The sequence below is a fragment of the Saimiri boliviensis genome, chromosome 12, assembly GCF_048565385.1.
Source record: "Saimiri boliviensis isolate mSaiBol1 chromosome 12, mSaiBol1.pri, whole genome shotgun sequence".
In the NCBI taxonomy this organism is placed as follows: domain Eukaryota; kingdom Metazoa; phylum Chordata; class Mammalia; order Primates; family Cebidae; genus Saimiri; species Saimiri boliviensis.
The window spans coordinates 11,216,062-11,229,056 of NC_133460.1; the positions used below are offsets into that span (position 1 = coordinate 11,216,062).

General features: G+C 54.8%; 1 protein-coding gene across 1 annotated transcript in view; it reads right to left on the reverse strand.

Moving 5' to 3' along the window:
* Positions 1–12,995, reverse strand: part of RAB40C (RAB40C, member RAS oncogene family) — a 37,028-nt gene that overhangs the window by 4,215 nt on the left and 19,818 nt on the right. Inside the window, exons 3-4 of the mRNA XM_039477994.2 lie at positions 8,168–8,228; positions 7,146–7,206 (exon numbers count right to left, since the gene is read on the reverse strand). Of these exons, the coding sequence (XP_039333928.1) occupies positions 7,146–7,206; positions 8,168–8,228 (122 nt within the window). The remainder of the gene's footprint in view (positions 1–7,145; positions 7,207–8,167; positions 8,229–12,995) is intronic.

Here is a 12,995-nt window from a genome sequence, read left to right on the forward strand (position 1 = left end):
CAGAGCTGAGTGGGGCAGTTCTGAGTTTTCCAACCTAAAACTTGGAAATCAGAATGCCAGTCACCCCAGGACAGTTTCTGTGAAGCTCCCCCAGCTACAGGCAGAGCAGGATTTGCCACGGGGACTTTCTGCCACATCCCTTAGAGACCAATTACTTGAAGCTCAGCTTTGGGCTGTTTCCGCCTGCCCTAAATATCGCGGCAGTGACAGTCGCGGCTCTCCAGCAGCCCGGGGGAGCACACCGCTCACGCTCAGAGCCCCGCTAGGCCAGAACGGGGCCCTAAACCCGCCTCTCCCCACTGTCCACTCCCACCCTACAGTTCTTCAACCGCATCCAGCCAGTGAGCTGGGGTCCGCCCCACTCCTAGGCTGACAAAACCTTCACAGAAGAGCCTGTCCCACACAAGGGACAGGGAGGAAAGCGTGGCTGAGGCTGAAGGAAGAGGGCGCTCTCCACCGGAAAATCAGGGTCTTTAGAGCCTCTGAGAACCATCTTTCAATGTCTGGAAGACTCAAGTGTAGCCCCAGGTCCTGTTTAGAACAAGACTGAAATTACTAAGCTCCCAGGGTGAAGGCCTTGCTTGGGTTGGAGCAGCGGCTCAGGAAGGACACCTCTTCCTGTGGGAGGCCCTTCGAGGACAGAGATGGCCACGTCAGTCTGGTGGGTGATAAATCATAAGATTTAGAATAAACGAATGCACCCCCAGGGGTTAACCCTGTAGCGTGGGGCACAGGGACTGGGGGGGATAATTTGCTGCTGGGGGAGGGGGAGACTCGGGAGTGGGTCACCAAAGCACACAACACAGCCCACCCTCCCGCGAGGCAAGCCCACGACTGGGAAATAACTGAGGATGCCTGTCACAGTGGCGTTGATAACAACGAAAAACCAGACACACATTAAATGTCCAGCCTCAGGGGACAGCCGAGTAAGCTGCGGTGAAACGTGCCGTGCAAACGGGAAACAGCAGCGGTGCATCTAGAAGTGTGCATGCCGGCCAGAGAGGGAGGCGCAGCCCACGTGACGTGAGAACAGAGGTCCCAGGTGCTGCCGACTGCACTTTCTTTTTTTTGGGACAGGGTCTCACTCTGTCAAACAGGCTGGAGTGCAGTGGTGTGATCATGGCTCACTGCAGCCTTGATATTCTCAGCCCAGGCAATCCTCCTGCCTCAGCCTCCCGAATGGCTGGGACTATAGGTGTGAGCCACCACACCTGGCTAAATTTTAAAAAAATTGTTTAGAGATGGGGTCTTGCTATCTTGCCCAGGCTGGTCTTGAACTCCCGGCCTCAAGTGATCCTCCTGACTCAATACAGTGCCGGGGTTACAGATGTGAGCCAGTGCCCAGCCCAGCCTGATTTGTTTAAAATAAAAATATAAACACACTATGTATTACACTGAAGCAGCTTATATGGACATAAAACAAATGCTAAAAGGCTAGAGAGGGAGTGACTTTTTATGCTGACCTATGTTTTCTGTGGCAAACACCACTGTTCCCATGACACTGAAAGCTCTAGAAAGAGAACAGAAGGTCCGCCTCCCGGCTGACGGCTGGCTCAGGCTCCAAGTGTGCTGTGAGGCTCGGGGGCCCTGGCCACAACTCTCGGCTGCTGCCCTGAGCACGCCCCTCCTTCCTGGGATGGCCGAATCTGAGGGGCAGGGGTTACGGGCAGGGGCGATGGCACAGGAGGACACGAAGGCTCGCTCCAGCGCGGGTCATGGTAAGGCCTCAGGGACCCAAATCACCACAGAGTGAGAAACCGAAAGGAGACTCTTGGAGATCAGAACCCACCTAACGAACTGCATGCTCAACTATGTATCTCAGGGAAGAGGGGCAAATAAACTCTTCCTTTGCCTTCTATTTTCTAAAAATCATAACTGTAACATATACTCTTGATTTTTTAAAAACTAGCAAGTTCAGCTGGGCACGGTGGCTCATGCCTGTTATCCCAGCACTTTGGGAGGCTGAGGCGGGCAGATCACAAGGTTAAGAGATCAAGACCATCCTTGCCAACATGGTAAAACCTTGTTTCTAATAAAAATACAAAAATTAGCTGGGTGTAGTGGCACATGCCTGTAATCCAAGCTGCATGGGAGGCTGAGACAGGACAATCACTTGAACCTGGGAGGTGGAGGTTGCAGTGAACCAAGATTGCGCCATTACGCTCAAGCCTGGAGACAGAGCAAGACTCCGTCTCAGAAAAAACAACAACAACAAAACTAGCAAGCAAGTGCTCTAGAGGATGAATGAGGACAAGCTCTCCCCTGCTCTAGGCCCCCTCCAGGAGCCACTCTGGACAGTCAGTTTTCTCAGCGTCTGCAGAGGTGTCCACGGTGCCGCTCACACCTCTCAGGCAGGGTCGGGGCCCGGGCACTGCTCCCACCCGCACGCCCTGGGCTCAGGCCCAGCCCCTCGCCTGCTCATTAGCTGGGACTGCACTGGCTCAAGGTAACACTGGCAATACGCATCTGAGTGCATTTACGCTTTTTCTGTTCAACTCGACCTACAAGATACATTCCCAGAAGTAGAACTGCTGGGCCAAAGAGTGGGTGCCCTTTTTGCTATCATTTTTTACTAAGCTGTAACTTACAAAGCAGAAAATGTAAAGATCCGAGGTTTGGACATTTTGATGAATTCTGACAAACACATGCACCTTCCATCCACGTGGGTCAAGCTCCCAAGGTACAGCCAGCCAGAGTGAAGCCCTCCTGCCCGCATCCCCACACCCAGGCTTTGCTCAGAAGCAAGAGACATGGAAAATGGGAGGTACTGCCCAGCGGTCCCCACTCAACGTCTGCCTGCCTATGCGCCACCAAGCCAGCAGCACGCAGGCCTCCGGGACCACTCTCCACATAAACCCTCCTCAGGGAAGCAAACCCACACTGCCATCCCGAAGGAGACACGGCACTTGGTCACACCTGTCCTGCTGCTAAGCCCGCTGACCCCTGTGGGTAACTTCCCATACAGGTACCAAGGAAGGAGAGCTAAGCAGAACCCTGGCACAATTAAGGCCTGAAGAATATCTCAGTGATTTCCTTTTACATAATCCTTTATATAATCATATATTAGTTTATAGAATTAGGGCTTGGAAAACATCTGTTTACAGTGTTACTACTCAGTGATTTCCCTTCATATAATCCTCTATATAATCATCTCAGTTCACAGAATGAGCACCTCAGTCATTTCCCTATACATATACATAACTATATCTTAGTTCATAATCGGAGGAATGCCTAGAGTGGACACAGTATGGAGCATGAATTAAGGAATAAGCAGCTTAGAGTCAGAGGAATGTCTGGAGCAGACACAGTGCAGAGCATGATTTAAGGGAAAACAGTTATACCAGGACAAGAACCCATGGCCCAGGCGGCAGCGTTCAGTATCGGAAAGATACCTGCTGCATGGAAGGCCCGGGGCGAGAGCCACTCCTCCTGATAAAGGAGTTGTAGGACCTTGCTCCAGTTCTTGTGGAAGGCTGCCCTCAGACCGGCAATCCACCTTGGTGACTGTGAACTTTGTCAGCTCTTATTACTCAAAAAGCATCTTCCAGCCGGGCACGGTGGCTCAAGCCTGTAATCCCAGCACTTTGGGAGGCCAAGGCGGGTGGATCACGAGGTCAAGAGATCGAGACCATCCTGGTCAACGTGGTGAAACCCTGTCTCTACTAAAAATACTAAAAATTAGCTGGGCATGGTGGTGTGTGCCTGTAATCCCAGCTACTCAGGAGGCTGAGGCAGGAGAATTGCCTGAACCCAGGAGGTGGAGGTTGCGGTAAGCCGAGATCGCGCCATTGCACTCCAGCCTGGACAACAAAATGGAAACTCCGTCTCAAAAAAAAAAAAAAAGCATCTTCCCATAGAACTCATTGGAAGCTGCCAGCAGGTGGCGGTAACCCCAACAGCTCTGTCACTGCTGTGGACTTAAGCATCCTCCTATAGATATCCTTAGAAGTAGCTTGCCCATAGATAGAGGTATCGCACACTGTACCCTCTTCACTGCACACGGCCCACCTCCATGCCTCAGTGACCTAATGGGGGCGGGCCCCTTACTGCACATGGCCCTTGCCTTCATGGGAACAGGCCCTTTGCTGGGCACTGTCCACCTCCTGGCCTAGGTGACCTAATGGGGGTGGACCCTATGTTTTATTGCTCACGACCCTATCACTATCCTTAGAGATGACTTTACTCACTGCCCTGCACCCCCCAACCTATACACAATAAATATATATGCTTCCGGACATTCGGGGCCTCACCTGACTCCGCTGATCGGTGGCGTGGCCCCCCTGAGCCCAGCTGCATTCTCCCTGTACTTCTGTATCCTGTCTCTTTATTTCTCAGATCCTGTGGCTCAGCACAGCATAAGGGATACCCCACGACCCTGTGGGGACCTCAGCCCTCAACCCCAAATTCTCAGCTAAACAGGACGGCACGCCCCATCAGCCACCCTGCAGGTACAGGGAGCCTGCCCCACCCTCCACACACCAAGCAAGCCCCAGGGACCCGCACCTGGGTGACCTGCTCATCCCGTCAGTGGCTGGCACTGCTTCTGGGAGGGACCGCCTCAGGTCTCAGCAATAGAAAACCTGGACACAGCCAGGAAGCCTAGGAAGCCTGGCCTTCGGCAGAATGTGAAGGCCTTGTGGGAAGAGCCACAGGACTGCTGCTGTATGACAGATGACAACAGCAGGCGGTGGCCAGTGGCCTTCATTAGTGCCATCTGCAAGACCCAGGCTGTGGGGACCTGCCAGGCCTCTCCACTGGCAACGGAGGGCGGCAGAGAGACGAACCTGGCTGGAACAGACAGTCCTTGCTTGCGTCTCGTCAAGGGCTGTGGGAGAAGCAGTGCTGCAAACCTGGGCTCTGTGCCTGAGCCGGATGCCCTCACCTCAGAAGGGTGCGCTCCCGGGGTGGCCCCAACGCTCAGTCACGGCAGCCAGAGGCCCCGCCTTGGGGCTCGGGTGCTTCTCCCAGGGCAAGGCTGCCGGGAAGCACCTGGCATCCTCCACCAAGGACCAACATGTGCACCTGGGTCTGCAACCTGCTCCTCTCATCCAGAAAATGACAGCTAAGAACTTCCAGAATCAACAAGGCAAAACAAAGCCATAACCGGTTGTGCTGGATGCTTTGGAAAGAACATGGAGATGATAGCAGAGCCTGCTTTACGGAACCTCAGCCTGGCAAATGCAGAGCTTGTGAACTGCTTTTTCTTTTTTTTGAGACAGAGTCTCATTCTGTCGCCCAGGCTGGACTGCAGTGGTGTGACCTTGGCTCACTGTAACCTCGCCTCCGGCTTCAAACGATTCTTCTGCCTCAGCTTCCCGAGTCGCTGGGACTACAGGTGCATGCTGCCACACCCAGCTAATTTTTGTACATTTAGTAGAGACAGGGTTTTGCCATATTGGCCAGTTGGCCAGGCTGGTCTTGAACTCCTGACATCGTGATCTGCCCTCTTCGGCCTCCCAAAGTGCTGGGATTATGGGCGTGAGCCACCATGCCTGGCACTGCTTTTTTTTTTTCAGTTCTCAAGCAGCTAAACAGAAATCACAACTGCTAGCCCTCATATCCCACAGACCTCCCTGTGTGGGAGCTGGGACACCCACGGTGGAGCCCCATCAGGTTCAGCTGCCCACTGCCTTTCCTGGTATCTCCCCAACAACGCTTACTGTCATCCAAGATAAACACGCCCCATTTTCTTTTCTTTTTTACGAAAATAGCATGTGTTTACTGTAGAAAAATCATGAAATACTTAAAAGCGAAAGGAAGGCAATCTAAGGCATATTTTTGCAGACATAAATCACCCACACAGCTCCTCCGTCTTTTCTTTTTTTTTTGAGACAGAGTCTAGTTCTGTCACCCAGGCTGGAGTGCCGTGGCACGATCTCGGCTCACTGCAACCTCCTTCTCCCAGATTCAAGCGATTCTCCTGCCTCAGCCTCCCAAGTAGCTGGGACTACAAGCGCCCGCCACCACGCCCAGCTACTTTTTATATTTTTAGTAGAGACAGGGCTTCAGTGTGTTGACCAGGCTGGTCTCCAACACCTGACCTCATGATCCTCCCACCTCGGCCTCTCAAAGCGCTGGGATCACAAGCATGAGCCATCTGGTCCGGTCGCAGCTCCTCCTGTAACAGCAGGCAGGGCCCGAGGAGTGCGCCTTCCAGTCTCCACCTGCCAGCTCTATGCATCACAGCCACGCCACTCAAGTTCCCCACGGGGTCGGCACAGAGCCTTCAGGCCCTTCTGCTACCATGAGGGAGTCACCAACATCTCTGAGGGAACTCCTGGGACAGGGTGCTACCCTGCCCATCCTGGGGTCCTTCCCACCCACCCCCAGCAGGTAGAAAACAGCAGAGCCAACACCGACTACACTTCAGTGTAGAAACAGAAGGTAATGAGCTTGCCAGGGGATGAAGCTCCAGTGTCTGTCCCCCTCCCACCTGGGGCACCTTCCTGCCCAGAGCAGACCCACCTGAGCCAGAAGCTGCACAGCGCACACCTAAACCTTCACCCAAAGATCCAGATTCCAAACCCAGGCAGCCTCCCTGGGCCCACACAGTGGGCTCCAGGCTCAGGACCTGGCCCTGGAGGATCTCCCTCGGTTCTTCCAGAAGTCTTGGGGCATCACAGACGGGACTGACCTGCTCGAATCCCTCTCACTGAAGCAGCAACAACAGTGGCCATGGCAGGTCTGTTCCAATGGGCTTCACGTCCTTTTCCCTCCTTCTGGCCTCATATTTACCAGCAGATCCAGTGAGCACAAAAGCGTGCTGGAAGCCCAGAGGAGACAGAGAGAAACCAGGGTGGCCTAGTTTCTCTAGGTCACACCCACCACACCTGTGCACACACCTGCACACACATGGCCCTGAGTGCACCCATCATGCCTGTAATCCCACCTACTCAGGAGGCTGAGGCAGGAGAGTCACTTGAACCTGGGAGGGGGAGGCTGCAGTGAGCTGAGATCACGTGTGCCACTGCATTCCTGCTTGGGTGACAGAGTGAGGCTCTGTCTCAAAACAATCAAACAAAAAGCAAATGTGACAATATCCTTAGAAAGCACTTGGGAGTTTGACAGGACGGCAACTCACATTCAGAAAGGATCGGGAGAAACCACCTTTGGAAAAGCAGTAGAAAGAGCGGTGCTGGTCTTACCTGAGCGCCCCTGGAGTAGGACCTGAAGATGGTGCAGAAGCGGCCCTGGCCCGACGTGTCCCTGAAACACATGGGGAGGGGATGGGCAGGGGCCACGGCAGCGCAGCCTCCACGCCTGCACTGTGGTCCCCGTGAGAGGCTCACCTCCTGGCCTCGTCTCCCTGCCCCCCAGATGTCCTGAGGGGAGTGGGTGGCCGGGACAGGTGCAATGGGGCTGTGCTAAGAGGCATCGTCTGCACAGGTCACAGCAGCCTGGCGCCATGCCACTGAGCCAGACAGGCAGCAGCAGGAGCCTCCGCCTACCTGGTGAGTGAGCAAGCTGCCCAAATGAACCCGGGAGCCCCAGGAGACTGTCCTGACAGACTGCGAACCCCCACCCCTGTGGGCATTTACATCTCAACACTCAAGTTCTGGGAACACTTTTTTTTTTTTTTTTTTTTTTTTTTGAGACAGAGTCTCACTCTGTCGTCCAGGCTGAAGAACTGTGCCTTAATCTCTGCTCACTGCAACCTCCATCTCCTGAGCTCAAGCAAGTCTCCTGCCTCAGCCTCCTGAGTAGCTGGGATTACAGGTGCCCACCACCACACCTGACTAGTTTTTGTATTTTTAGTACAGACAGGGTTTCACCATGCTGGCCAGGCTGGTCTCGAACTCCTGACTTCAAGTGATCCATCCTCCTCTGTCTCCCAAAGTGCTAGGATCACAGGGGTGAGCCGCCGCGCTCAGCCAGGAAATGCTCTTTAAGGTGAAGCCAGCAGAAGGGGAGGGAAGGGGCCTACAGCCACCATGGAATCAGGTCTTCTGGGGCAGACAGGAAGCTGGGATCTCTGGGAACACAGGGCCCGGAACTTTTGCCTTTTGCCTCTTGGAGCAAAATCCATTCTATGTTTAAACAGGGGCTGTGTAAGTGGTTCTTCCAAGTGAAATGTAAACAGGATACCTTCCTGTTTCTCTAAGGTTCCGTCCTGCCTTCGGCATTGGCGTCCCCACCCCGGAACTGAAGTGCCACAGCCCCAACTCACCAGAGCTCCAGCTTCACGCGCCGGCCGTCCAGCAGGATGGTGGTGGTCTTGTAGTCGATCCCTGTGAGGAAGCACAGGGCGCTGAGGGGACGTGCTATTCCTGGAGCGAGTACCCTGGAGACCAGCCTCAGCCACTCGCCTCGCAGGGCTGAGACCCACGCAGAGGATGTGAAGCACCTCCCCCCACACTCAGCCAGTGGGACAAGGGGCAATCTCGGGGTTCTGGCCCAGCAACCTAGGCCTGTCCACTTCTGCACACGGGCCATGCAGAGCAGAAGCACGATCGGAACGGGGTCAGGCCATTGGGGCCCCACGGCCTGCCAGGCCAGCCTCTCCATGGGCACAGCTTGCCCGGAACGGGGCCTCCCTCCACCTGTGGCCTGCGCCAGGTGCCAGGCACAGGGCCTCTCCCTCAGAGGGCACTGGGCAAAGGCAGGGTGTGGACTCCAGGGTGTCTGGAGAAAGGGCAGTGCCTTATTTCCAGCCTGACCAACTTGCTATGCATTTTGAAATTGAATTCTCAAAGGCGAATGTGTTTCCAAGTCTTGGTTTGCAGAGCCCAGGAACTGACAAGTGCAGCGTGCTGCCGCACTGGGGAGGGCCAAGCAAATTAAAAAACCCCTGACCTCAGGATCCGCCCACCTTAGCCTCCCAAAGTGCTGGGATTACAGGGGTGAGCCACCACACCTGGCTCAGACGTGACATCTTAAACTTTCCAGAAGCTTCTACCTTTAGGGCTCAGTTCCTCCTCCACCTTAAAAAGACCATTCATGTTTTGCCGTTTCCCTTTTTTTTTTTTTTTTTGAGACGGAGTCTTGCTCTGTCACCAGGCTGGAGTGCTGTGGTGCAATCTCGGCTCACTGCAATCTCCACCTCTTGGGTTCAAGCGCTTCTCCTGCCTCAGCCTCCCGAGTAGCTGGGACTACAGGTGTGTGCCACCATGCCCAGCTAATTTTTTTGTATTTTTAATAGGGACCGGGTTTCGCCATATTGGCCAAGATGGTCTTGATCTCCTGACCTTGTGATCCGCCCACCTTGGCCTCACAAAGTGCTGGGATTACAAGCATAAGCCACCACGCCCAGCCTGTTTTGCCTTTTTATAACACTTTCTCCCAGGGGGCTTGGAAACGGGCACTTCGTAAACATAAGTGAAGCCCTCCCACAGAGCGCACCTGCACAGTGTGCACGTTTGTCTCTCTGTGTGGGGCCCACCCTTACAAGCCAACCATGCGGCCTCTTTCCCTCCGGCACCTTCTTCAGGCATCAGTGCTTCCACTCACACCATCCTTCTGCCTGGCCAACTCCTAACTGCACATCAAAGCCTGCTCTCATGTACCAAAGGACCCCATCAACACAGAGAAAAATGCAACCCAGAGATGGAAGGAAATGTCTGCAGACCACACGTCTCCTAGGGACTGAACCCAGAGTCCACAAAGAACTCCAAGTCAACAACAGAAAACCGCACATTCTGATTTTAGAATGGATGACGGTCTTTCTCTGGTCCTCGTTTCCTGGACAAGAAGGAAAAATGTTGTGCCAAAAAGAGCCATGGCCGTGAGCAGCCCATCGCCGCAGGCACTGCGCCTAACGCGTATCCAGGGACACCACCGTTAAGCAGTTCATCATCGGGATGCAGTAGAGGCTGCAGCCCTTGGGGCCCCTTTGGAAGCCAGCGCCTGTGCCACCCGCATGCCTCCCAAGCCTCGTGTGAGGCTGCGTCACTGCCCCAGCGCTGCCCGTCACGGCAGGCCGGTCAGGAATCCCGCTCCTCAGGTCCAGGGCCACGCACTCCACCCAAGTCCAGAGCTGAGTGGTACCCAAGACCCCCACCCAGGCCCACATAAAGAGCTGAGTCCTTACGGACTGAAGACAAACTATCCTCTGAGGGAAAAAAATGTGGAAATTATACTTTAAAAAAAAGGGTGAATGACTTGAATACACATTTCCCCAAAAAAGATACACCGATGGCCAAGAAGTATGTGAAAAGGAATTCCAGGCCGGGCGCGGTGGCTCACACCTGTAATCCCAGCACTTTGGGAGGCTGAGGCGGGCGGATCACAAGGTCAGGAAATCAAGACCATCCTGGCCAGCACGGTGAAATTCCGTCTTTACTAAAAATACCAAAAAAAAAAAAAAGAAAAGGAATTCCACATCATCATCCAGCAGAAAAACACAAAGCCACCACCACATCGCGACCCCGCCACAGGAAAAAGGGCAGCTGCAGCAAGCGCTGACGAGCGTGGGGACGCTGGCCCTCACCTGGGAGTGTGCTGCGTGCTGCTGAACTTTTTTTTTTTTTTTTTTTTTTTTTTTTTTTAAGATGGAGTCTCCCTCTTTCACCCAGGCTGGAGTACAGTGGCGTTGATCTCGGCTCACTACAATCTCTGCCTCCTGGGTTCAAGCAATTCTCCTGCCTCAACTTCCTAAGTAGCTGGGATTACGGTTGCATACCACCACATCCAGCAAATTTTTGTATTTTTAGCAGAGACAGGGTTTCACCATATTGGCCAGGCTGGCCTCGAATTCCTGACCTTGTGATCCACCCACCTCAGACTCTGAAAATGCTGGGATCATAGGCATGAGACACTGAGCCTGGCCTTGAACTGTGCTCTTAAGAATGGTTCCAACGCCAGGCTGCACACTGCATGTGTGTACATGATTCTAAAAGCCGAGGGCAGGTGTCCTGTGCCTCCTCACAAGTGAAACAACACTCTTCAGGGAGGAACCATGCTCACGCCGTCCACACCCTTCCCACACCTCCCTCCTCCTGCGGGTTCTGTCAAGCAGGATGCAGGGATGGAGGGGCCTCCGTCCTTTCGGTCCTGGCCACTGCAACCCCCATGAGGCTGGCCCGAGAGGCCAAGGTTGGACACAGCAATTCCCACAAAAGCCGTGGCTGCTTGTCCTTGAAGGTCAACTCCACAGGCCAATCCGGCCAGGCAGGTGGGCGCCAGAAACACCTGCAGGACGGATGCTGAAGGCGTGGGACTCCCCTAGGCCACCCCTAGATGGCGCCGTAGCCCAGGCCCACCAGGAGCCGGGGCCGGGCTGCTGCGAGAGGGGTGTGGGTACCAAGAAAAGCCTGGGGACCACGTTGGCCACACACGGAGCTGGGGCCTCTAGAGTGCTGGGCTCTTCAATCAGAGGTGGCTCCAAGCTGGTCCTTCCACTGGGTGTCTGTGGCGGGCACCCGTGGGACCTTCTGACTGCTGAGGAGGGAGGCACCCACCTACCCCGCAGGCTCCACAGCTGGTGGCAAACTGTGCACGTCAGAACAGGACTCTCCGCAACACTGGAGAGGAAAAGTTTCAGAAGACTGAAATGGCGTCCCCATGGATACCGGTTAGACTCAAACGGTGGCCTGTTCTCTAAGCACAGTCAGCCGAGTGTCTTGTTCCCAGCAACCCATAGCCACTGACCACACGGAGTCCTCCTAGCCCCAGGATGTGCTCTGGAAAAGGTCTGGATTCTCAGAGGAGGGACAGGTGTCAGGATCCTGGGGAGGGGACCCTTGGCCTAGAAGGTCTCAATTTTCCAGGCAGAGCCAGGGCAGGTGGGGCAGGGCAGGGGAAGGAGCCCCTGGAGGCACAGAGCTGTGACCTGGGAGAGGCCTGGAGCCTGCGCTGGGCAATACCCTAGGCTAATACCCTGTTCAGTGAAAAGCCAAGGGTGCCAGTGACCATCATCTGCTCCCTGCAGGCCCACTGAGCCTCACGCCTGCCAGCCTCCCTCCTTCTCTCCTCATCTGCTGGGTGCTGCAGACCTCACTCACCACTCAGGTTTACTGTGCCCAACAAACCTCTTGCTCATCTAGTCCCAGCCAGACGCCGCCTCTGGGCTGACCTAAACACAACCACCCCACAAAGCCGGGCGCGGTGGCTCAAGTCTGTAATCCCAGCACTTTGGGAGGCTGAGGCGGGTGGATCACGAGGTCAAGAGATCGAGACCATCCTGGTCACCAAGGTGAAACCCCGTCTCTACCAAAAATACAAAACATTAGCTGGGCATGGTGGCGCGTGCCTGTAATCCCAGCTACTCAGGAGGCTGGGACAGGAGAATTGCCTGAACCCAGGAGGCGGAGGTTGCGGTGAGCCGAGATCGCGCCATTGCACTCCAGCCTGGGTAACAAGAGCGAAACTCCGTCTCAAACAAAACAAAACAAAAACAACCACCCCACGAGACACCTGTCACCACCCTGCTCAGAGCCGGCTCCAACAGGACAGGTGCTCTGACCTTAGGGGACACTGAGGCAGGGAGGTCAGAACGGCTGTCCTGGCACCAGACCAAAGCAATGGGCACCTAAGCTGCTGCTGGTTCTGTCTACCGCACGGGGTGCCACTTCTCCGCCCGTTACAGGAGACCAAGTCCCGGCAAGTGGACTCCCAGCCAGGCCAGTGGGAGGTCACATCTGGCCCTGCCCTTCGTACTCTGTGGCTCTTGCATTTTGGAGACACATCTGGCTTGCCTCAGTTCCTCCTTCCAGGCACAAAACTCCCCATCCTCCACCCTGAGCCACGCCAGCCAGAGCAACCTCTGCAGGGACTGCCCAGTTTCATGAAATGGAGTCTTGCTCTGTTGCCTAGGCTGAAGTGTAGTGGTGTGATCTTGGCTCACTGCACCCTACACTTCCCCGGTTCAAGCAATTCTTCTACCCCAGCCTCCCAGCTACTTGGGATTACAGGCACATGCCACCATTACAGGCATGCACCACCACGTCCAGCTAATTTTTTTGTATTTTTAGAAGAGACGGGGTTTCACCATGTTGGCCAGACTGGTCTCAAACTCCTGACCTCAGGCAATCTGCCTGCCTTGGCCTCCCAAAGTGCTG